Source organism: Poecilia latipinna, unplaced genomic scaffold (genome assembly GCF_001443285.1).
Source record: "Poecilia latipinna isolate Pla-1442-1.1 unplaced genomic scaffold, P_latipinna-1.0 Scaffold8, whole genome shotgun sequence".
NCBI lineage: Eukaryota > Metazoa > Chordata > Actinopteri > Cyprinodontiformes > Poeciliidae > Poecilia > Poecilia latipinna.
Window position 1 is genome coordinate 731,289 of NW_015112624.1, and position 25,579 is coordinate 756,867.

Sequence of the window (25,579 nt, forward strand, 5' to 3'; positions counted from 1 at the left end):
TTTTAGGGGGAAGGGAAATTTTGCATACCGGAGAAAATTTTTTTTTCAAACAAAAAAACAATCCCCACCCCCCCCCCCCCCCCCCCAAAAAAAAAAAAAATCAAAGAATATCAGTCAATCGTCGCCCGATGAAACAGCTCTAAGACGTTCTTGGAAATGTTGAAACTGGATTTAAATTTAATGAAAGCTCATGTTTGTTTGTTTGTTTGTTTGTTTTTTTCCTGTCCTTCAGCAGAAATCAGAGTATATGATACACTGTGGTAACCAAAAAGTTGTGAATGTAGGAAAGTATCTAGAGTCACCACATAATCTGAAGTGTAAAGACGCTCCATTTATCTACCTGCTTACCAAAGCATATGCAGGATAAAGATGGAGGGACTGGAGCCTCGTTTGCAGTAAAGTGGGAGCTGAGGTGAAGACAGAGCTGCCCCGAAGCATCAACGTTCCCACCGTCACCTCAGGTCATGAGATACGGACCACGACCGAAAGGACAAGAGTCTGGACACAAGCCATTAAAACGAGCTTCCTTCCATGTGTGGCTCCGTCTTTTGAGATTTCCCTGGCAAGTCCTGGCAAGTGAGACAAACAACCCCCCTGAGGGCTTATATATCCTTTCTAGCCAGTGAATCCCATGGGATTCTCTGAAAGGAGAGAGGAAGGAAGGAAGGCCTGATGAATAATTCCTCTGGACCCTGTAACCTGGAAAGCTGGATCTCAGACGGACCGGCGCGTGTTTGGGTTCCACTTTTACATGAGCGATACATACAGTATTAACGTCTATTTGCTCTCATGCAGAGACGAGTCAGGGAATGTCAGATCTTTATTATCTGGAGCCTGGAATGTTATTGATCAAATTAACCTGGCCACTGAAACGTTCACAATCCTTTATAAAGATCTACTTTGCTTTCAGCACTTGGACGAATTCTAGCAGACAGAACATCCCCATACACCTAAGAGTTTTTTATTTGTCTTCCGTCGCAATCAATAATCAACGTCTGGGACCCAGAACTCTTTGACAACCACGTGTGTCCATGTCATCAGAGTCAGATCGAGCCTCGCTATGCTTAAAGGGGCAGCATTACGTGTTTTCCAGGCACATAGTGCCCTTTTACAGCACATCCAAGTAACTGTTACCTTCAGTTGTTATAAAAATGCTGCATGTGTAAAATATGACTTAAAAGAAATTTGACTTCCTCATGTAATGCCTTAAAATTGGGCCTTTGTCTCTTTAAAAACACCTCCTCTTTCTGAAACTCCGCCTTCAGGAAGTCATCACAACATGGCTCCTCTAATTAATCCTTCAACAGCGTTTCTACCGATGCTGCACTCAGAATTAGCAGCATTGTATAATGAGCTCAGCAGATACACGCCTCCTCCAGGTGTTTGCTAATTGCTCCTGGCTAGTCTGAAGGAGTGGAGGAGGGCTGCTCTGTGAGGCAAAAGCCTGGTAAATGCAGCTCTGAGGAAAAGCGTCGTCCTTGAAGGTGGAGCTAGTTCCAACAAGGCGTTTTCTACGACTAAATGGTTGCCATGGAGGTTAAAGGATTTCTCAAACATGCATGAAAGAATCAAGGCAACACTCCAGGTGCGTTTTTGATGAGGAAATGACATTACAACATGATGTAAAGCTCACAAACATCAACTTCACATGATACTGCGCTCTTCAGCTTCCTCTTTGCTATATTTGTTTCCCCTGCCTGAGGATAAGCATTTTCACTTGAAATAAATAAACAAATGAAAGAATAATGAAGGTCATCTCATTTCTGTCCATTAAGAAACAAGTGAATGAATTGGCCACTTATATTTGAGGATTTAGCATATTAAAGAGCTCTGGTTGTTAGTGTTGTATGGGAGTCTGCTGTTCAGGCACATTTACAGTTATTGTCACAAACTGCAGTGAGTCCCAGGATAGATGCTCAACTTTGAACTTATTCTGGATTTTCACCAGCTTTTAAAAGTAGCGCGACTTATTTTTTAACATGGTTAAGGTTGGGACTGAGAATGCTGTTCTACTAGCTTAATGTTACTTTTGTTCATCCGATTCCAGTCTGTTTGGGATTATTGTACTGTTGGAACAACCAAGTTTCCATCATGTAGCTGGCATGAGTTAAGGAATGTGAAAGTAGCCATTTTTCTTCCACCCACTTTATGTAACTCAGCAGTACAAATGGAAACTAAACAGCTCCTGGTATGACGCTGCCAATACCATGTAATATTCTTAGGTTTTAAAGAATCTCCCAGACTCATTGTCATTGTTGTCTAACATCTCATCTGTTTGAAACTCTCTCTTTCTGTTCCTCATGTGGGACCTTTTTTTTTTTTCCTCCAGAAAGCGTTTGGCTTCACCATGTAGGCAGAAAAAAGTTTCAGCTGAGCCTGAATGCATCACATATGAAGCAGAGGCTGAAACTCTCTCTCTCTGTTAGTGATGTAAAACTTGCTTCATTCTGACCCATCTAAACAACGTTTCCTTATGCTCAGTTGTTTGAACTGTTGATTGTCTACGATTGTTTAGAAGTGACTCTGAAAGACTTTCCCAACTCGTGTAAATCTACAATTTTCCTTTTGAGTTCCTTTGACTTCCTTAGTGCTCGGTATCTGTCAAATGTCAAAACAAACAAAAAAGTAAAATAAAATTTTATGCAGTAAAAAAGAAAAAAAAAAAAAAAAGCGGGGGAGACCAGAGATGTTCTAGAAGCATCAGCCTCAAGTATTAAAAGATTTAGGCAAATGAATAAATCTGTTTGGGCTCATGTGTGTAAAATTCATCCTGTGTGTATTTGGAAAAAGACCCAAAATAAATTCAAACACAGAGTTACGATCCGCTGAGTTTTACTCTCTACAAGAATTGCACCATGGGAAAAATGGTTCAGATCAATCAGGAAGCAGGGTATCTATCTATCTATCTATCTATCTATCTATCTATCTATCTATCTATCTATCTATCTATCTATCTATCTATCCATCTATGTGTTTGTCAAAATGAATAATAAATAAGACCAAATCATTTAAGCCAAATTACTTTGCTCCAAACTTAGTGCAGCTACTGACTATATTTTATAAACTTCAGGCTGTTTCCTGTGAACAAAAATTTGTTCCAATCAGTGACTGGAGTGATAATTGATTTAATTAGGCTTAAAGGGTACACAAAGTACACAAAAGCTTTTAAAAAGTTAAAGTTAATGCTGTTTAAAGCCGTTTTAATGAGACTCAGAGCAAAGTGCCAAAGTCACTGCAGTGTTTCTCAGAACACCACCTCCATCTTTCGTTTCTTTTCACTCCCAACTTTTCAGATCACACCGTAAGCTAATACGTCCAAAACTCTAAAAAGTAAACTTTCCTTCCCGCTCATTGCTATCAACACCTACTTCAAATAAACTGCTTTTTAGTCAATCCGAAGCTCAGCTGATAAAACAGCCCTAAGGTAAAAGTGGAGGAGAGTTTTCAAACACCATTAAATATTCTCTCCTTGCTGGTTTACAGGATGCTGGAGTCTCTCTGGTTATAATAAAGATCCATTAGCCTTTACTTGTCTTTGGGGTCTTTTTCCCCCACCCATAATATAGTAAGCATATAGGACACAATAAGTAAGATAAAATAAAAAGTATTTTATAACTTCTTCTTTGTTCCAGAACATCTTCCAACATCACTGCACAACATCACGTCTATATCAAAGCTAATTATGCTGTAAATCAATGCCGACCTCAATTTAAAGCTGTTGTCTGGAGGTCAACGAAGCCTTGACTTTTACTGATTTTCCCCTCAGCAGCGCGGCGCTCCTGCCGCGATCCCCCCTCCTCGGCTGGCTCTTCAACAATCTGCAAGCTAATGATCAGTGATCAGAGACCCAAACAGCACTTCATCACATGTGCTCTGTAAATAAGCACTTGTAACCTCGAGTGAAATTCAATATTGTCTTTGCTGGAGCTCGGAGGAACAACATCATATTTTCCGCCTGTGCCAGATTAAGCTATTAGCTGGCCGCAACATGTGCCATTAGCACATCATAATGAGAATAATGAAATCACGGAAACATCAGCCGGGCTGAGGAAGAGATGCCAAGAATGCTCACTGCGAAAACAAAGGAATTGTCACATTCCTTTTAACAGGCAATGCAAGACTACAAGCCATTATTAAAAAGATACCCTGTTGCCTCTTTTGCTGTTAAGATTTAGCTATTTTTTTATTTTATGGTTCCCACCTCCTCACTAGAACCGACATCACATTCCCCGAGAGAAACATCTGTCAAAAGTCTGAATCATACACACTGCCGAATATGTTTTTGGAGGAGATCTCACCCCACGCACACAGCAGCCAGAGAGGTGCTTAACTAAAGATAGGTCTGCAGTCTGATTATGTGCATTTGTGCAAATGAATCCCACTGGAGCCTTTTAACGCAGTGTGAAATCGCTGCATTTTCCGAAGCGCGTTGAGACGTATACGGTACGGGTTAGGGGCGGCGCATACTTTCCATAACCCAGCAACGTTTGGAAACTAGCATGGTGCGGTCTTAAATTATTCAATATGTAGAATACCCGCACGTAAGTTAGTGTCGTTTTGCTTGTGCATTCAAATGGCGGATGCAATTTGCGGCGAATGACAACGAACTGGATTTAAACCGTTAGAAGACGTCCAAGAATTGTCCGTATAAGTGACAAATTATTTTCACATTTTGCAATGTGAAAACCACAAAGTCGAATCTTTCTGTTGGGGTTTTATGTAACAGGCTCTAATGAGGATTCTCCAAGACACCCAGGAGACTAGCAGCAGACACCAGGCTTTGTTTGAGGGGCTGTTAAATTGAATTCGTGTTGAACAATCAGGCCAAGCCGAGCGATCTGTTCTAGTTTCAGCTGCTTTACACCACACATGACGGAAGCTATTTCTACATTTATGTATCGCAACCAATACCGATGCAGAGCCATTGATTATCATCTTCAGTATTCCAAAGACGTAAGAGTTTTCTAAGGGTTCAAATACTTTCTACATTCCTTTAGTTGTATATAAAGTAGAAACAACTGGAAAGGGACAGGAGAATGACAAATGGAGCTACGGTTAAAACGGTAATCTAAAGTGGAAAGTGGATAAAACCAACGATAACCTTCCTAGATGTGGACTTTCTTTGCAAAGAGACTCTTAGTCTGAGTATCTTCCTCTTTTAATGGCGGTTAGCAAGCAATATTTTGTAGCATTACCAGCACATACATGAATGGAGTGTGAAACAGGATGCTAAATATGTACTAAACACGTTTACAAACTAAACAAAACTAAGTACGAACATGAAAATAATGAAAATGTTACATTAATTTTGTCTGCTTAAGGCACCTCAACAAAAACAATAAGATTCAGAACTAGAAACCTACAGGTCTTGTATATCCAGCTGAGATTTGTCATCCTGTAAATTGTGTAATAATTCCCCTCTTTCAACTGCATACTTGGGGAAAAACAACAAAACATGATTATCTTCTTCACATCAGAAGCTTCTTTAGATCTGCTGTCAAAACGCTACAATTTATACTCTAAATTCAGCATCTGGAGTCAGTCTTTGCAGAAGAAGTTAAATGGTGAAATTTATTGCAACATGTAATTACTCTGGGAATAATAAAAGACTGTTTGGATTGAGTAGAATATAAATTTGTGTAAACAACCACCACCAATCAGAAGATTAAGCAAAGTTAGCCAGAAAACCACCGTCTATTGATTTCTACAGGCAAAAATACAACACAGTCAAATTGCTGAAGTGGGAAAAACCTCCTCCTATTTAGAAACCTGGTGGACTACAGAGCTCCACTCATTGTTTTTGGAGAAACTTACCAGTATGACTATGTCTAAATACTCTGATTTCCAATAGACATATTGGGTTGTTTTAGAAATGAAAAGAGACGGTGATCAATGACCATAACTGTACTGATATGTCATATTAAATCAGAAATGTTTGTGGTATGTTATGAGAAATACAAAACAACCTACATGCATTTAAATCATGACTCATGTTAAAAAAGAAATGGGTAATGATCTTAAGCCACAAAAGAGCAAATTATTTTGATGCCTCTCTGATGGACCTTGTGGTTTGGACCTTTGGACTAGAATTCAACCTGCTGCTCAAATGTAACTAAATGAAAATGTATGGGGGGATTTTTGTAAAGTTTTTGTGTGTGTGTGTTTATTCTCCATAAAAAGGTTTTCGGAAGAAGCCTTGACCTTTGAACACTCATATGAAACAAGGCAATTGCATAATTCCTGCAACAAACACAGGGACGTTGTAAGTTGATGGAAAGGTAAGTGGAGATAAATATAAGACAATCCTTGAAGAGTGGACTTGAGAATAGCACTAAGGTCCTAAATATACATCCAAGAGCTACTAGAAGGGTTTGGACCAGAGCAATCAAAGTTCAGATATACATCCAAATGCATATCATGTATAGCTGTTCTTTTTCCCCCCCATTCATTATTTTCTTTCTCCTTCATGACTATGCCCTACTTTGTTTTCACCCATTTGCAAAAAATCTACATAAATCAGTTTAAAAACGTGAAAAATTTTAACTGAACACTTTTCGAAGGTTGTGTGTACCGCTGGGGCGCCGAAGCCTCGCTGAGCTGCTTGCAGCGGGGCTTCGGCCATAGCGCTATCCCCAAAATCTCGTTGTAAATTGGACTGCCACTCAGCGGTCTGATAGAGACTGAGGGCATAAAACGTCTTCATGTGCTTGTTAAGCTGATGGCTCTGAGCACAGCAAAACAACTGAAGGTGACTTGGACGTACGTGCCAGCACTTTATCAGCTCAGACCCGCTCCGTTATGTACTCTGGCGAGAGGAAAGCGTCGGAACTTGTAAAACCGAACTGAAATGTCATTCACGGTGGCGGCGGCGGCAGTTTTACGGGTTGGACGCAGGGCTCGACGTAAAAAGCGTGTCACTGAATCCCAGCCCCGGAGATCCGTTGTCCTGCATGTTTGAGTTGTGTTTCTGCTCCAGCAGACCCGCTGCCACTGAATGAATCACATCCTCAGCAGGTCGTCAAGTTCAGCAGAAGTCTGTTAATGACCCTCCATTAACAGTTATACCAAGTGTTAAAGAAGGAAACATCTGAAACACGCAGGACTACGGTTCCCGTGGAGCAAGACTCAGAAACACTCTATTTTATATAAAGTTAATCAGAAACTTAGCTTACAAGACACAGCAAAAAGCAAATAGGATTATCAAGCTGAGTGTCAGGGTTGGAGACGTTCCTACTTATGATCTTACGTCTGGCTTAGAGACACAGCTGGTAAAACCTACTGAAAACCTGGACCTGAAATGAGAAAAACAAAAGTCTAAGAGAGCTTTATTCAAAAGACAAACCATACAAACACTTATCACAACCACAGCGACAAAGACTGGCCCGGTTCTGTAGGTTCGCTTGCACCAGAATCACTCAGCCAATCAAAAACTGACTTTGGAGCATCATGATAGCGGAGTCATATTGTTTATCCAATGAGTTTAAGGGGGTTGAAATTAGACCAGACCAGAAGAGTTTTGTCCTGTATGACACTTTAATAGATAAGGTGGCAAAGGGAAAATCTAACATAAATTTACAGAATGGCTTCCAGGATATTTTTGTACATATAATGTATCACTTTTCACTGACGATTTTAATAGTTCAAACACCAATAACAACCCTACTATGCATTACTGCACAGAGCGATTCAAAGTTCATTCTTTAAACATGTAAGCTCTCTGTACATTTTCATGCATCTGGGTTAGCAGAGCTCCTTTTACACAGAGCCATCAGGTGACCAGTCTTCTTCTGTGTCACCATGGGTCACCGGCAGCCAGTCTCACACTAACGGCAATTTTCAATCCCTCTAAACAAGAAGACAAGCAATCAAAATGGGAATTAATAGCAGGGGTTAGAGCTTTTTTCATGTACAAGAACAAAGATGCCTCATCTGTCAGTCTGGGCGCTTATTATGTTCATCACTCACTTCATGTTACTGAATGGCACATTTTAATAATCGTGTCGGCATTTCATCAATGAACGCTGTCCTATACGACATGTCCAAAGTGAAGTTAAGAAAGAAAAAAAAAAAAACTAAAAACGTCCCTTTCTTACAAGCTCTTCCACTTATGTGGCGAGCATTAATTTGGCAACAAATATTGCAACCTGTCAAAACTCCCCGCGCTTGATGGCAGCCTCCCTTCTGTGAATTTACGCACAGCTGAAGTGCAAGCTGTCATTTTGGCAGGCGAAGACAGCGTGGTTTGATCATCCATCATCTTTCTTATTCCTGACACTTTAAAATCAGGGCTCATTTCCTAGTGCCTCCAAATTAGACAAATGTTTGGTAAATACAAAAAGAGCCCCCGCGGTGTTTTCAGGGTCCGTCCAAGGCGACGCGGTGAAGTTTTTTCCTGTTTAATAAGACCTGACGGAGGGACAGATTGCAGCATTCTGCACGCAAATCGAAAGGGAAAGTGGAAACTTTATGAACATGCCTCATCCTGGCCTAAACTCATCCGAACATGGAGAGAGAAAAATCACACACACACACACACTATTCGCACAATTCCAGCCTGAAAATTGGTCGAGTTTGAATGTAATTATTTTAGACAGGATTTGTGCAGCTACGTGCACGCAGCGGCGGCATGACTTTCTCCTCACATCATCCGTGTTCACACGGCCCACTTTAATTATCTGTGAGCAGGAACTCCTCACCTTATTAATGCCTGCACATTTTGTCCGGGCACAAAGCTTTCGCCTGCGGCTTCGACGCTGGGATTTTCACCTTTTTACATTTTCTGAAGTTACTTCACAGGAAGTGGCTTGTGGGTGGACAGAAACCACCCAGGCTGCCCTATATGAACACAGAAGTGGCAAGAATATATGTTTTTTCTCTCTTTTTTTTCTATCCCTCCCTTCAAATAACGCGCTGTAGGAAGACCTCGCAAAAGAAGAGTTCAAAGTGTTCATCAAAATTCACACCCCGAGAGTTTCAGTCGCCGGCGTCGAAACCGACCTGCTGAGCTGTGCTGGAGGAAATCTATAGAAACAAATTAACTCCACATCTGTTGGTCTGACCATGTGCACAAGATAACGGGCTTCAATTACAAAGCTCTCTCTCCTAATTGAAAATGCAGCTAATAGCTTAAGTGCTTTCTATCTTGGAAAGCTAAAAAGATGTGTGCGTGCGCATGTGTGCATGTGTGTGTGTGTGTGTGTGTGTGTGTGTGTGTGTGTGTGTGTGTGTGTGTGTGTGTGTGTGTGTGCATGTTGAGGGGGCGCAGTGGATTCCAGCGTTTACTAAACGCCCTCCTGAGTGTGGCTTTTGGCCCCGGAGCCGCTCTTTTCAATGCAGCGTCTCTCCCACTTTCATCTTTCTGCAGACTGTGTTTACGAGTCATTGCGATCAGAAAAGGCTTTCTCACATGTCAAAAGAGACTCTCAGCACTCTGAAGGAAAAGAAGTAATTAAAGGCATGCTGGGTGCAGAAATTAATCCAACACTTTTTTTTTGTGGACATAAAATTGTTTTTTTTTTGTTTTTTGTTTTTTTGTAAATTCTGGAGGTGAAGTCCGCCTTATTTTGCGGAGTTGGATTATGCCAACTGTTAAGAAACAAAGCTAATAAATACAACTAAAAATAAATCCTTATTTAAATGGGTTTCAGACATGACGGTGCGAGGTATGGCCGCAGTGTTGCTCTCATCATGGGGAAGAACGTAATGGAAATTTGGAGTTTAAAATGAATTACTTGTCTGTTCTTTTTTTTCATGGTATACTGATTGACATTCAATTGCATAGATTTTTAAAAACGACATTTCAAAAATCCCACAGGGTGAAATTTAAACAAATGACCCTAAATAAATGCAATTTTTTCCATTTATGTCCTTTACCAAGTTGCTGCTCCACCCAAATGCCTTTTGTTTGCACCAACAGGATCCAATTCTTCTCAGAAATGGCGGCGCTCATTTCGTAATGTTGGTGTCTTAGACTTAGTTCAAACATTTTCAGTACGGGTGAGGATATTAACTTCATTTCAGCCAGTTTTATTAATTCCAAAATCAGTTTTGATGTGTTTTGGATCGTCGTCTTGTTAGAATACCCAAATCTGACCATCTGACCCAAACTGACAACAATATATGACAAGAAATTAGTTTAAATATTCAAGATCTGAGGTAAGATTGGCTTAAGTCAGACTTAAAGGGACAGTACTATGTAAAATTGACTTTTTTGAGCTCTACATCATCTTATGATGTTATTCCCTCATTAAAAATGTACCTAGTTCTAGTCCTGTCACAATAATCAATAAATCAATTAATCGCATGATAAATTAAAACAAACTCAATAATTTCCATTGGCATGATTCAAACTATTTTCAACAAATACACCAAACCAAGAAGACAGTTAAGCCTCAACTCTATGGAAAATCTATGGACCATGCTTGTGCTGTATATATGCCAGTGAATTTATATGTTTAACCAATCTCTTGTGTTTCTGCTGGGAGTAGTTGTCAAATATCCAACGAGAATCATTAAAGAAGCGTGTTGATGACTACAGAACAGATGTGGTTTGCTGTCCAACTTATAACCAAATGCTAGTTAGGAAGCATGGATGTACTTGGTCATATGCATACATTTTTAATTGTGCACAGGATAGAGAAAATCCCCCTGAAACTCAAAACATGTGCACCGTATTCTTTTCAAAACTTTTTCAGTTGTGTACAATAAAAAGGACAAGTTCCCATTAAACATTAACGCTCATGATGAATGTATGCAAATTTATAATGGCAGCACAAAATGTTCCAACTTCACTTCAATATGAATTAAAAAAAAAAAATGAAAATGGTTTAAAAGTTCTCCTTTTTGAATCTTGGAGATTGGAATGAAACGCAAAAAAAAAAAAAAAAAAAAAAAAAACCATTAACATTTTTTAACAGCCCAAGCCGCTCCCCTGAGCTGCAGAGGGCACGGAATAACAAAGCTGAGGGACGACTCGGCTCCTTACCTCTGATGGGCTATTAGTTATTCTAGCTAGCAAAAGCCCCATTAGGTCTGCCGTTTAATGCTCCCACGCCACATTCTCACATGAAAGCTGCTAGATTGATAAGGTGAGCATCTCACCTCAAGCTTTCCCCTTGCTTGAGAAACGTTCTGCCACAGACAATCTGACAAGAGCTGATTTACCTGAGCGTGCTTCTTGTAGAACTTAACAGGAAACAAGCAAACGTTTTTCTCTTTTCTTTTTTTTTTTTTTTTGGTGTGTGCCAACGTCTCTCTGGTGACTTTAGTTGAAAACGCAAGATCCAAAGCAGAGACCTCTGAATATTCTACAATTATTTATAGGCTGTGTGTAGAATATAGGGGATGAGCTGTGTGGCAAAGAAGGGAGATTAAAGTTTGTCTTTTGAGCTGCACAGATAGATACAGTTGGAAAGAGAGATGGCTATTTTATGCTCGGCAGCATGTCTGTTTTGTAAAACAGAAGGGTCCAGTGACATTACGGCTTTCCCTCCACAACATGTCCTGTTAATCAGACTGAACCAGAGAGCACGAGGCAAGAAACAGGAGACAGATCCGGAACACTGGGGTTACAAGGCCATAAAAATGTCCAATTAAGCATTAGCAAATTGATGCTTTTCTTTTCTTTTTTTTTTTTACAACGAACGAGAACTCAATGTTCAAAAATGACCAGAGGTTTCACATCCACTTGAAACCAGACATATACACACAATGTACAGAAAGACACAACTTTTTTTTCTCTCTGTCTGACATTAAATCAAACTAAAACCTTTCTTGTATCAGGTCAGATTACCAAAACCATATCTGTTCACGACATACCGGAGACAACTTTTGCTGCCTTTGAATTTCTTCAAATTCAAAGGCTCGATAAGATCGACACTTTAGTTTCAGATTCCCTCTTGAAATGTTCTTTTATTCTTTTGTTGTAGTTTCTCGAATGTATCACAGAAAAAAAAAAGTTGTTTTGATTTGCCCTGAAATACAAGTTTTTTGCACTTTTTAAGAAAAAAAATGCATACAAATTTGTTTTGTTTCTTCTGTTGTTTCTGTTTATCATGTCGAAATGTTACTTAGGCATTTTATAGACATCTATACACTTTGTCACACAACTGTGTAACAAAAGAGTTCATAGAACAAATAACAAAAACACCTAAGGGTCAGAAGTTTGATTTTATATCTAATATAAATAACAAAAAGTATTGGTACTGGTATCAGCGATACTGGCCGTGTATTTACTTGGAATCTGATCGATACCAAAATATGTAGGATCGCACACCTCTAGCTTGAACCAGCATTTTCACAAGATCTTTTGTTTTGTTCTTGCATAAATGCATTCATATTGTATTAAGATACATTTATCTCTTGCCAGACAGAACCCATATCCTTCCTGAAGAGACGGCTTGACAATCCCTGGTGCTTACATTTGCTTATAATTGTTTGAACAGATGAATGTATTACCTTCAGGCATCTGGAAATTGTACTCTAAGATGAACCAGACTGCCAGAATACCATGACATCATCATCTGAGGTTTCCCAGACTGTCAAAAATTCATAGAAAGTTTAACATATGCAATATGCTGATTTTAAAGGAAGTATTTTAAGAAATTGTCTCTAACTGTTTTTGGCTTTTGGCAAACAGAAGTAATTCCTAACTGACCTGGAACAAAATAGTTTAGTCTGATTTAATTTCAAAAAGTGTGGGGGAAAAGAAGAGGCATCAGCTGTGTGTGTGTGTGTCTCATGTTTATGAACTTAAACAAAAGTAGCATAATGCAGTTTCCACTGCAGCAGCATGCCATAGCCCAGCAGAAACCGAGCCCAAATGCATAATTTATCTTTTATTTGGCTACAGGCCGTTATGGTGTTCTCCAGCGCGCAACGACTGTTTGAACTTTGTAAATGGAACCAATGAGGAAAATGCTAAACACACAATCGCTGGAGGCAGAGAGAAGGGGGTGAGATATGTGATCATCAGCAGGTAGGTTTGCAAAGATTTACACACTTTATACGACAGAAAACAAATATCAAAACTCACACAGCTTGCGTGCGTTTGTTACCGCGGCTCTTGTAGCAAACACATGGGATAGGAGAGAAACACCTGCACAGTGACTCGAGCTAATACATTGTTTTTATTCTAAAAGGCTGGCCGCTAATGCACAGATTAATCAAACAGGAGTCTTTTCGTGCAAGTAATGAAAAATGGACCTGCTTTATGCATAATGCATTGCAGTTCACTCCAAAATAAGACTCATATTTGAGCATTTATCATTACATGATTGGGGCCGAACAGCAGGTTGGTCATATGGAACTGAGACAATCAGCATATTGGAAATCAAGTCACTGTGCACTGACCTTTGTTTCCTCATCCCAAAGCAGACAAGAGCACAGAAGAAAACAGCTTGTTTTTTTATATATTTATCCAACAGAGTGTTAAGAAAATTTACCTCGCATGCCTCGCACTGGAAATGGATTTTTGGAGGGCAACGGTCATACCTCGCATTCCCTGGAGCCTGAGATGGTGTACGTGTAAGGTCCCGTCCCATTAACCAGCATATCCATAGTCTCTGAATGGGAGGGCTTGTAGTCCACATAGTACTCTTGCAGGGGAGAATTAAAGGAGCGCTCAGTCTGTCGTGCCTGTTTCTGGCGCTTTTTGACCGCCGAGCGCTGCTGGAGCTGTTTGAGACTGCTGGGATAGTGCTTCCATGACACATAGATAACCAGCAGAATTATAGCCACAGATAAGAAAAGTGCCACGCTGCCGGCTATGATCTTGTGGAAGGACACATAGTCGGTGTCGGGCAACGGCGCGGTGGTGGGGGCCTCGGAAGGAGTTGGCGAGGCCGTTGTATTCCAGGTCAGCTTTTTATCTGCCACTAGCTGCGTGGGAAGAGGTGGGAAATCGGGCTGGAAAGGGGAAGTGAGGGGCAAAGTCGTCGAGGGGATTGGAGTCGGGGTTGCTGTACAGATGTTATAAGTCTCCACCACATCTGTCACTTTCTCTCCTTGGGCCTCCTTAGGGCTAGCACAAATCATAGTAGTCTCTTTGTTGCCCTTGAAGGCTTTGAGCCAGGACACCAGTGGACATATGTTGGGGTTACAGTGCCACAAATTCCCGGCCAGACTAATGGTGGTTAGGGAAATCCAAGTCTCCGCAGTCCGCTGGGAGATGTTGCTGAGTTTGTTGGAGTCCAGATTCAGAGTCTGAAGATTGGGCAGGCACTGAAACGTGCTGACGTCCAGCACTTCCAGCTCGTTTCCCGAGAGGTCCAGCTTTTGCAAGGAGGTCCACATCCACGGCAGCCCCTGCGTTAGCAGCCTGATACGGTTCCACTGCAGGTAGAGCGCTCTCAGGTTAGTCAGGCGGGGGAAGTGAGCAAAGTTTATCTTTGAAAACTGGTTGTGCTCCAAGTGAAGCTCTACCAGCTTTAAGAGTCCCGCAAAAGCGTTGCGCGTCAGGCTCCTGAGCCTGTTGTAGCCGATGTCAAGGAACTCCAGGTTGCGACAGTCGAGGAAAACCCGCATGGGGATCGTCTTTAAGGAGTTCGACCTCAAGTGCAAACTGAGCAGCTTCCGCAAACCCAAGAACTGATTGGGTTTCAGAACCTGCAGCTTGTTGTAGGACAAGTCGAGGTTTCGTAGATTTGGAACGTCGTGGAACGTGTTGTTCTTCAGCTGCGTGACCTTGTTGGAGCTGAGGATCAGCTCCTTGAGCCTCCGGATCCCGTGGAAGGCCTGGCCATCCACCGCAGTGATGTAATTGTGGTCGAGGTAGAGCCACACCAGTTGACTGAGACCTGCGAATTGCCGGGCTCTGAGGTTCACCAGGCTGTTGTAACGGAGGGAGAGGCCCTGCGTGCTCACAGACACGTTGTTCGGCACGTCGCGGAAGGCGTTGGATTCACAGTATATTATTTTCCCATCGCATCTGCAGCTCGAGGGGCAGCGGCGCTCCCGGATGCCACTCGGCGCTGCAAGCAGCCAGGCGGGTATCGCCACCGTGACCATAAGCCATCTGAAAAGCACAGAAAGACCTAGAGACAGAGAAAATGACAAGGATAAAACAAAAGCAGGATTCAGATCAGAAGCAACAAATGCTCTGGAATAGTGGTGCTGAAAGTTTGTGTAATCAGTAGCATCTCAGTAACACTGCACTAAAAGATCCTTTAAAGGGACAGTATTGTGTATATCTAAACACATAGTGCCCTTTTATAGCACAATCAAGTAACTATGTTAAGTTCAGTAGTTGTAAAAAAAAAAATAGTGTACATGTCAAATATGACTTAAAAGAAATTTTACTTCGTAATTTAACATCTTTAAATTCTGCCTCTGTCTCTTTAAAAACTCCAGCTCCTTCTGAAACTCCACCTTCAGGAATACATAACAACATGGCTCCTCTATTAACCCTTTAACACCCTTTTTACCAGCGTTGTAATCAGAAATAGCTCCTATGAGCTCATCAGACGCGCAGCTCCAACAGGAGGTTGCTAATCGCTGCTGCTAGTCTGAAGGAGCTGAGTGGGGGAGTCATGCAGGAGGGATGCTCTGCGAGGCAAAAGCACACAGATGAGGAGCTGCATCATGAAGGAGGACCGAGGTCCACCCAGGCGTTTTACACAGCTGAGCGGTTGCCATGGAAGACTAAAGGATTACTCAAACATGCATAAGAGAATCAAGGCAACTCTCCAGGTGTGTTTTTGACAACGAAATAACATTATAACATGGTGAAAAGCTCAAAAAGGGCAATTTTACATAATACTGCTCCAATAAAACAAAAACCACTGGGCTGGAACTTTTCCAGTTTGATGTTTGTTTCATTAACAACAAGATGTTCTTTCCATTGGAACAGTGTGTTCAAAAGAAGCATTGGCGGTTCCATTGTGCATTATTTGTAAAAGCCCTGATGAGATAATTTTCCAAATACGGATTAGTTAACATAAGGTTTGACTGGTTTAATATGAAAGAAACTGTTAAAGCTGCTAACTAATAATTTGACATTTCACTACATTTTCGATCCCTGGCAGCCATATTGGATACAAAATGCAACCTCAGTCTTTCTCAGTTAGATTTCTGACTTCAGGGCGGTTCCTGTTGTGTTTCTGACCAGGGAATCAATCTTCTGGGTATAAATAGAAAACACCATTACCATTTGTTGCCATGCCACTGAAACAAGTTGGATTTAATGTCCGGATCTATCACATGATGTGAGAGGTAAAATAAGTAGCCACAGTGCTTGTTCAGCCTGGGTTTTCTGTTCAGTTTAAACTCAACTTTAAGTTCATAAATTTTTTCAGCGGTACTTCTCTTTTCCTTAGTTTTTGTTTGAAACAAAAAATGTTTTTTGGGGGACCGGGGGATTTGCTTTACCAACTTATTCTTTTTTTTTTAAAAGCTCTACAACACATTTTATTTTCTCTGAAAATAGTTATCAGAATGTATTTAGAGTACCGCTAAACGCAATAAAAGTACCACCAGTTGCACTTGGATCAAGTGGAGACCTTTTTTCTTTAACAATGGCATTCTGGCTCTTCGCTCAGGATGCCATTGTGCTGGAGGGCAGCACAAGAACTTGATAAGAAAAAAAAAAACTAAAGGTTTTTGTAATTTGCGACTTGAACATTTTCTGTTTATTTGCAAACCAAGCCTGCTTGTGTTGTGTTCAGTTTAAGCACTGTGGGAAAATATGGCAGAAGCCCACTAACAACATTGAAGTTAGTATCTGATCCAAGATCCCAATTTAGCAACAGCTTAAAGGAGTAGTTAACAATTTGTAAGGACTCTGACCTGCATTTGATTCACTTCAGTTCAAAATTCAAAAATGCTTAACTTAAGCAAACTCATACGTATTGTTCTACTGAAAGGAGGCTATTTAAACACAGTTCAAACTTTATGAAACCATCATATACTTGGGGGGGGGGGGAAGCAAAACAGGGCATTTCTAGGGTAACTAGGCCCCTGTCAGATATAGTCAAGCATGACAACCACGATTCACAGACCGATCAATCCTTTTCAGAATGATTCTGCATTGATTATTACAGGTTCTTTAAATCAAACTTTATCAGTGAAGCACAAAATGGAGAGTTGGGGTGGGGAGAGGGTGGGAGCATAGGAGGATCTCTCCCCAAGGCACCATTAATGCACAGTTTGGGATCCTTAATGGCTCCAGAATATGCATCACAGTGTTCTTCACTAATTTCCACACTCAGAGGTGACTGATAACCACATTCATCAGGTATAATCTGACAAACAGTTTGTTTCTTCCACCCCCCAAAGAGAAAAGCCTCCTTGAAATTGCCCCAGCCTGCAGTCATCATTCAGACACCGCATGATGTTAAGGGCACCACCAACAACACCTTTAATTAAAACTGTACTCAGACACACAGAGCAAGGCTCGGGAAGAGTGAACATACCCATACTTATACGACGTCTGCCTTTCCTCATGCCCAGGGATGTCTTCCGGATGCGTTCCGGCTCCACATGTTAGACGCACTCGGCGTTTTGCCCAAATAGTTTGCACATGCGAGCACGGGAAACGCACGCACTTTTGCGCCGAAGTCAAACCTCCCCCTCCCGCTGCGCTCACAGCCGCGCACCTGTCGGAGAGGACCGCGGCTCCCTCAAGGTGCACATCAACCTCTCTGTCCGTGTAGTTTACCGCACCACATCAGCTCGGTCCCACATTCTTGTCTTCCGCCTGCCGCCTCAAAACAAGGATGGAAAGGAAAGCGCTCAAGCTCGTAGAGCCATGATGATGATGATGATGATGCTGACACTCTCCAGCGCACGCTGTGGGAGTCTGGAGGATGCTCTCCAATCACAGAGTCACCAATTGTTGATTCTAAGTTGCGGAAAAGACAGTAGGAAGAGAGCGAGCGAGCGGAGCAGTTTGGAGAGGAACTGAACTGCGCGGTCCGAAGACGACAAGTTGCGGTATCCTGCTTAAGGCGTGGGGGAGGCGGGGAGGAAGGGGGGTGAAGAGAGAGGAAGGTGCAGGCGGCTTTGTGGATTAGACGCGTTGGCCGTGACACCGAGAATAAATCAGTTATATAGCAACAGGAATGATGCTCCTGCGTGTGGAAGAGAGGGACGGAGGCTGCTGGTTGGCTGGTGCTCCGTTTTCAGGACTTGAGATGCCCTCTCCTGGCCACTGAGTGACACTCCGCAGCCCACACCGAACTGGTCTTCATTGTTCCCATGAGCACAGCCTGCATATTAATTAAAACCGGGGAATGGGAACACTGTTTGCTCTGCATTTAGATCGTCGGGAAGCTTCGCCTCAGAACAGACACATCTCCACAAAGATCTCAAATCACAACCTCATTTATATATAGATAGATAGACAGATAAATAAAAGCAAATGTTTCAGAAGATGCAAGGAATCGTTTATAACTTCTAGATTTTAAAGGGAGGCCCACAAAAATACTTAAATGTCATATATTACGCAAAGACAAGACAAACTCTTTAATTAAGCCTTTTAAAAGAAAAAAATATATAACAAGATATGCATATTTTTATTTGAACAGATTTTTAAACTCAATATTTTAAATAGTAATCAAATTGTAAGTTTAAATACAAATGCGTTAAATCAGAACACATTTTTAAATGTTAATACAATAGTTTTACTATAAATAATTTGTAACCTAACTTTAATTAAGTAGTCAAAAGAATTAGTTACAGTATTCTGTTTTTACACAGGCAGTATTTGTCAGTTTAGGGTTTTTTGTGATAAAACAGATTAATGTAGCCTATTGAACACCACAAGCAACCAACACTTTATAAATAGAATACCAGCATATATTTAATATTCATCAAGTCAGAATTATTTCTGTCAATATACTTTTAAAGCCTTAAACATTAGAGTTGTGGCTATACAAGCCCAAACATAGCGTTACTGAAATTGAAATAACGTTTTCAAATCTATATTAAAAAGGTTTAGTGTAAACCTTTTTAATATTTAAAATTTAAAATCTTAGCTGCCAACAGCAGCTAAGATGTGCTGTTAATCAGTAACAGATGCCTCAGGCAGGGTTTACGAGTTCAGCCTGCTAGCAAGTTTTAGCTTAGCATTAGCACCGTCACGAAACAGTTGACCTGGAAAAAAAACAACTTTATTTTTGCTTTAACCCCAGAAATTTACCAACCACGCGTCTCATATTCCTAACTTTTACTGAGCTCATAAGTTCGTTGATAAATGAACTTCTGGATAAATGAGCCTTACTGTTCTCTGCTTGACACGACGATTGAGAACATCTTCAGGTAAATTTGTTCCCCAAAGAAAGCGGCTAGTGTTAGAACTTAAGCACATTGTGTACAACTTGCTTTATAAATTTGAGGGAAAGGGATTTATACTAGTATTAATCAAGGAGACTGCTTGTAATAATTCAGAAAATTAAACTTGATATGAATGTGGAATAATTTGAAAAATCCCACTTAATGCTGTTCTTCTTTAATTACTGGCAAGGTGAGTTTATGATGGAAAGGTCAGGTTGTTAAGACTGATTATGCGTAATGGAAATTTCAAATCTGCCTTCATCTGCACACTGTGTTGGTAGATAAGTCAAAAAACTCACATATATGTATCCATATCTATATGTGATCCATTCAGTGTGGAGTAATTTACAGCAAGTATTTTCAGTGAATTAAAAACAGAAACTGGTGCACAAGTTTGAATCAATAATGTAATACTCACTTGGTGAAAATTATAGACACAAGCTCAAATGCTTTCATCTCCAATAATGTTTACATTGTTATTTGAGAAAAAAACAACAGACTTTTATTGTCCTTAGCTTCTGGCACAGTTCATTCGACAACTTGTCTCATCAGAAATGATAGAATTAATTTACATTGTTTGCTTGTATGTCTCTGCCTCCACAAACCTGAATAAAATAATTAGGTCATTGGCAGGACTCTGTAGAACTTGATTGTATATTGAGGAAGCAATTAAAGTACTTGAGTCAGGTGTGTTGGACCGAGGACTCACTCAAGGGTTGCCTTAGCGACTGAAGCTCAAGAGCTCTGTTTAAGATAAAGTCCATAAAAGTTGAAACAGAGATGAGATCAGAGCCATTCCAGATTGTTTAATATTAGCCCATTTTACCAGTTTTTATGTTTGTTAGGGGATTACTATTACAATCACTATTGTCCTGTTGTGTTTCGGTTTCAACATTCTAGCTATTGATTTGATGTCAAGCTTAAAAATTTGGAGGTATTCCTCACTTTTCATTACTGTACCCACTTTGTACCCACCATTACCACTGCAACCACATCGACCTTCAACATGATGCTACCATAGCCCTGCTTGGCAACTAGGGTTTTTTAGGTTTGAAAGCCTCTTCTAGATTTCTCCAAACATCATTCTTGTCACTCTGGTCAAATAGCTCAATCTTTGCCTCCTCTGACCATACATGTTACTTTTTTTTTTTTTTTTTGCAACTTTTTGAGTAGCCAGATATTATTCCCTTCGCTGAAGATAGTGGCAGCTTCCATTTTAAGACAGACTTGAGCTTCTGAGATTCCTAGCTTGTTTAGAAAAATCTAATTAGTTTTATTTTACGGAGGCGGCAGTTTGGATAAGATGGCTGAGAATTGGACACATCTGAGTGCTCCAACAACAAAATGATGCTAACCACATGAAAAGTGTTTTCAGGAAGGATAAAGCAGGTAATCATTAAGCTTCTAAAGAGCTAAAAAGCTTTAAACAGCTGTGTTTGTATTGATCATGATTACGCTTAGGATTTAGGCAAAATGTGACAATGTTTTTTTTCTCTTTTTCACACTTTAATGTCTGTGGGCTCATCTTGTAGATAAATGGACAGCCTTTTGCAGCTTCATTTCTGTGTTTAGTTGGTTTTGTTGTACACCGAGGGTGAGATGTATCACACATAAACAAAGAGTTCCTCTAAAGGCTTCATAATGGGAGCCTGGGACGGGGTCAAAATCATCATTTCTAATATGTCCCTTACCCCCTTGTACTTAATGAGTAGCATTAATTACCAGTAATGAACATTAATGAACATTTGAGCTCAAATCACAGATAGTGTGTCGCAGAGAAATTGCAGGAAACCAGACCAAAAGCGGATGCATCCATCACTTCAGCTCCAATCTCTGATTTAATTTCCATTGTTAGATCAATCAACTAACTGAGGCTGAAGGGCAGGTCAGGAATCTACACACACACACACACACACACACACACACACACACAAACAAATTGCTCTCACACACACTTATTCACAAACACACAAAAAATCCACATCAAGGTGACTGTGAGCATGTCAGCGACATTAACTCGGCTCCGAATCTAACATCCTGCAGCACTCTAATCTGTTCCATCAAAAGGTCTGGTGACGCTTGCGATCGATTAGTCATGCATGTTTTCGTAAACTGAAATGTGACACGGTGGCAGAGTGGGAGGGTGAAATGAAACTGCTGCACATGCCACCAGGGTTAGTGCAAAGCTAAATCTACAGGAGTGACTTTATCTGGAGATCTCTGGCGTCTGCGGGGTGAACTTGTTTAGATCGAATCCTTGTCATCCACTCGTCTCCCAGTGAACGGAATAAAAGTCCGTGGGTTAAAGATAACGTCACGGTTAGTAAATACTTATTTTTCAAAAAAAGAAACAGTTTCCTTCGACATCTCATCATTTTGACTTTGCAGGTCACAGCGTTGTGTCTATTGGTCGGTGTCCCCGTCACCCGATAATTAATACAAGGTTGTATGAAAAAAAAATGGATGCAAATTGATTCTTGTGTGGGAAAAAGGTTTCCCATCCTCTCTATCCCTGCTTCGTCCTTGCACCGTCACGAGGCCGGTGCCACTAAGTGAGAGATGAGGTAGACCTTGAACAGATCACTAGTCCATCACAAGGTAACACAAAATAGAAATCACGCTCAGGCACACACTCACACCTAAGTCAACCTAGCCCAATTAATGTAATGCTTGTGTTTTTTATATATAGCAGTCCTGGCTTGAATTGACTGAATTCACCCAGTTAATTCTTGAAATCCTATTTCTTGCGACGTAAGTAAATACTTGCGTTTCAGATTTTGGAAATAACAAGCAACTTCACAAGCATCATCAGAAGCCAGTCAGCAGAGACTCTGATGGCACGTTCACCTTCAAATAAAACTGAATGGCTTACTATCAAACTTTAATTATGGTGTGTGACTGACTGAGGGAGGGATCTGCTTTTTCCCATGACTAATGAATCACATGGAAACAGATTTTACAGATGAAAATATAAAAAAATAATTTGCGCGAGGAGAAAACTGAGGCAACTTTGAACTAAAGCTGACCTCAACTTCTAAATCTGTAGCTTTAATGAGCTTCTGAACATTTGCCCCCTGCAAGCAGGCATTTCCCAAAACATATGGCGTTAATTCACCTCCGATGTTTCCTCTGTGAATTAAATTGTACACCTTGTTTTGTTGTTTGACGCATCCTGTTGATTTAACTCGGATCATTGCTCTTGCTGGTTCTTCGAAATGTGTCTTTACGATGGATTTTGACAGACAGCTCCTTGGCTGGTCCTGTGCAAAAAGAAAAAAAGTAACTGGCCTTTAAACCTAATAACTGCGTGCGCTACCCTTGGCATCAACAACTGCAATCAAGCATTTGGGATATTTCCCATCGCTCAGATTTATAAAAGTTACATTTTCGTCTCGTGGGTTCACAGAATATTTTCCCAAATCGTGGGAATCGTCAAGATGCTTTTATGTGGTAATGTGGGATTATCTTTTTAATCTCTGTTGGTCAGCAATGGGTTTGATCTTCGAACCGTCTCATGGATGCCATGTTTGCCCAGTCTCTCCTTCTTCTTGCAGCTGATTGATAAACACTGACCTGAACCGAGGCGAGTGAGGTCGGCTGTTCCGACCTCCTGTAAGAGTCCCTGATGGAGTAATTGTGGTACGACCATCACTTCTGGGAAAGTTCATCAGTGTTTTCTCCGTCTGTGGATAACGGCTCTCATTGGGGTTTACTGAAGTCCTAAAGCTTTAGAGATGACTTTGTAACCCTTTCCAGAATGAGAAATATATTTTTAGATCTGCTTGCCTGCTTCATGGTGTCCTATTTAAGGAACTTTTTTGATTATTTGGATCTGACTGTTACCGGCTGTGTCTAATATGCTGTTAATATGTGCTTAATAATAGCTAATTCAGGATTGAAAGTTGGTTTGGAAAACATTTGTCTTGCACTAAATGTAATCATGAAGTAATGACCTTCTGACCTTTGGCGTTTCTGCTTCAAAAAAGTCCAACACAGTTCATGAAGCATCATTCTGCATGTAAACTTCTGATTTTGAAGACATTAATAAATCTCCCACATATTCTCCCTGTCTCGTATTTTTGTTGATATTAGCAAATAGAGAGAGCTTTGGTAAATTACACAAGACAAATTTAGTGTGATTTAAAAATTTCGGACAGAAAATAGTTTTACGCGTTTTTTTTTTTTTTGTTTTCCTTTTTTTTGATGCGGCAAAAAGCCAAAAACAGAAGATGGAGAGATTTTTTTCCACAGACGTTCTAGCGGTGGTTAAAAACATCAAAACACAATTTAGAGATTTTTCTCTAAAAAACTACTAATTGTTAATTGTCCTCACCATCCTTCAGAAGATGAAGTTTCACAGAGTTCCATCTTTTCATTTCGTGTTCATGCATAAGCAAACATGCGTCTGTTAGGAAAGCCGTGACAAAGTGTTGGAGATACATTATCGTGATGATGCCAATATGTTTCTGGGTTTACATCAAACAGCTACAACATAATATTTTCCATCAGAAAGGTTTTTCTTTGGCAGCTGCTTATTTCCTCTTTCATTTGCTGTTGTGTGTGCGTGTGTCTTTTTTTTTATTTCCAGATAATGAATTGCAAATTGAAAATGTCTGGATACACAAGGTGTAGGTAAACTTTTCTCTACTAGAATTATGTCTTCTACTCCAGCAGGGAGACATTTAAACCAGCTGAAAGCAGCATTCTTTTTGGTTTGGGAATGTGCTGATACATCTTGTCGTTCCTACGGCTTTAGGAAAATAACGCGTGGGAGCTTCTCTCTGTTTATAATTTCCGCAGTTACCTTGGAAAGGATGAGCTGACCCTCACCTGGCACAGCATGCCAGCTTCTAATTCTGCAAAAATAGGCACATTTACTAATGCCGCTTCCGAGAAGTGTTAATCCAACAGCAGCCTGTCAGCCTGGATGCAGGTATTTGACCTGTGTTTAAAAAAAAAAAAAAAAGCACGAATTTAACAATGAGTGGTTCATACAACATAAGCATGTACTTCTGTAATCGCAGTGCATAGGTTTTCCAGACTTCTTCTTGTTTTGACTTAGTGTTATAATGAAAACTATCCAGTTCAGCACTTCACAGAGTAAAAACCACACGTTAATATCTGGAGTCAAACATCACCTGCAAACTGTTCTGGAGACAAACTGACAGAAAAATGCGTCACTCAGCATAAACATCCCAACAAAGAGGGAGCTCCTACAGACTACTTATGCAGTACAACAGTTCTGCTGTAGTAATTTAATTTTTTAATCACATTTCTGTTATCTTAATGACTGCAAGAAGGTTCTTTTATTAAATAATCTAATTGTTTTGCGAACTAAAAACTGTGAAAAGTTAATTTCAGTACCAAAATGTGTTGAAAGGCCACTCAGGAAGCAAGCAGCCGCTTTTCCAAACGCGACACAGAAAACTCTAAGTTTGCACTTGCAAAAAAAAATGTTTGTTTTGTTTTCCCCACCACTCAATAAATGTACTCAAATCAAAGGTTGTATTTTTCTCAATCTGTCAGCATACGTTTATGGTATTGTAGTAAAAGATTGCTTTATTTACGGAGGTAAATAGTCTTCATGTCACTCATTTTGCAGGCCACAAAACCACAAAGTGCTTCTTAGTATAAACACAGATGGAAAAAACGTAAAACAACAAATAAAAACAGAATGAATTCAAGATCAAAATGAGCAAAACTAGTTAAAAACCAGTCTGAATAAGCGAGTCTTCAACTGCTTCTTAAAAGAATCAACAGACTTTCCGCATATTTGTAAAATGGGCACCAATAAGTATCACCAGCACCACCGTACACACAGCTTGTAAGTTAGAAACAGAGATCAGCCCACATGAAATGAGTGAATTAAAGCAGAAATGACACATTCCATGATTGTGGAAACTGGTTCAGGCTTCCATTAACCTGAATGTTTGTTTTTAATACACCACACACTTTTCTATTTCACTGCTATCTGTAATCAAGTTCTTTTAAGGCCTCTCATGCCTTGTTTGTACTTTAGTTCCAAATAAAATTTTAATGAAGCTCCACAGATTGAGAGACGGGGGAGCCGTGCAGTGGCATGAGCAATGAGAGGGAGGTGAATTAATGAGAGTGATTGAAATGAAATGCCCCTCGTAACGTCCTCGTGAAAAGTTCCCAATTAAGGAGAAAGTCCGCAACGTGCAAACGGACAGATTTTACCGTCTGTGACTCAGATGCAATTGTTTTTTCATTAGTTTCCTTGCTTGTGTTTGTGGTTTTAATTTTTTTTTTTTTCGAAAACAAAAGGCAACAACTAAAAAAAAGTCCA

The 25,579-nt window shown here is 40.3% G+C and overlaps 1 protein-coding gene across 3 annotated transcripts in view; it reads right to left on the bottom strand.

Annotated features, from left to right (window-relative positions):
* The window catches only part of LOC106944639 (leucine-rich repeat transmembrane neuronal protein 4), a 119,756-nt gene that overhangs the window by 55,934 nt on the left and 38,243 nt on the right, over positions 1-25,579 (bottom strand). Inside the window, exons 1-2 of one of the 3 annotated variants that reach the window (XM_015027760.1) lie at positions 17,409-18,271; positions 13,492-15,032 (exon numbers count right to left, since the gene is read on the bottom strand). In XM_015027760.1, coding sequence (XP_014883246.1) covers positions 13,492-15,032; positions 17,409-17,439 — 1,572 coding nt within the window. In that variant the 5' untranslated portion in view covers positions 17,440-18,271. Of the gene's footprint in view, positions 1-13,442; positions 15,033-17,408; positions 18,272-25,579 lie in introns of those variants that run through there. The other 2 variants (XM_015027774.1, XM_015027767.1) reach the window with 2 other exon arrangements.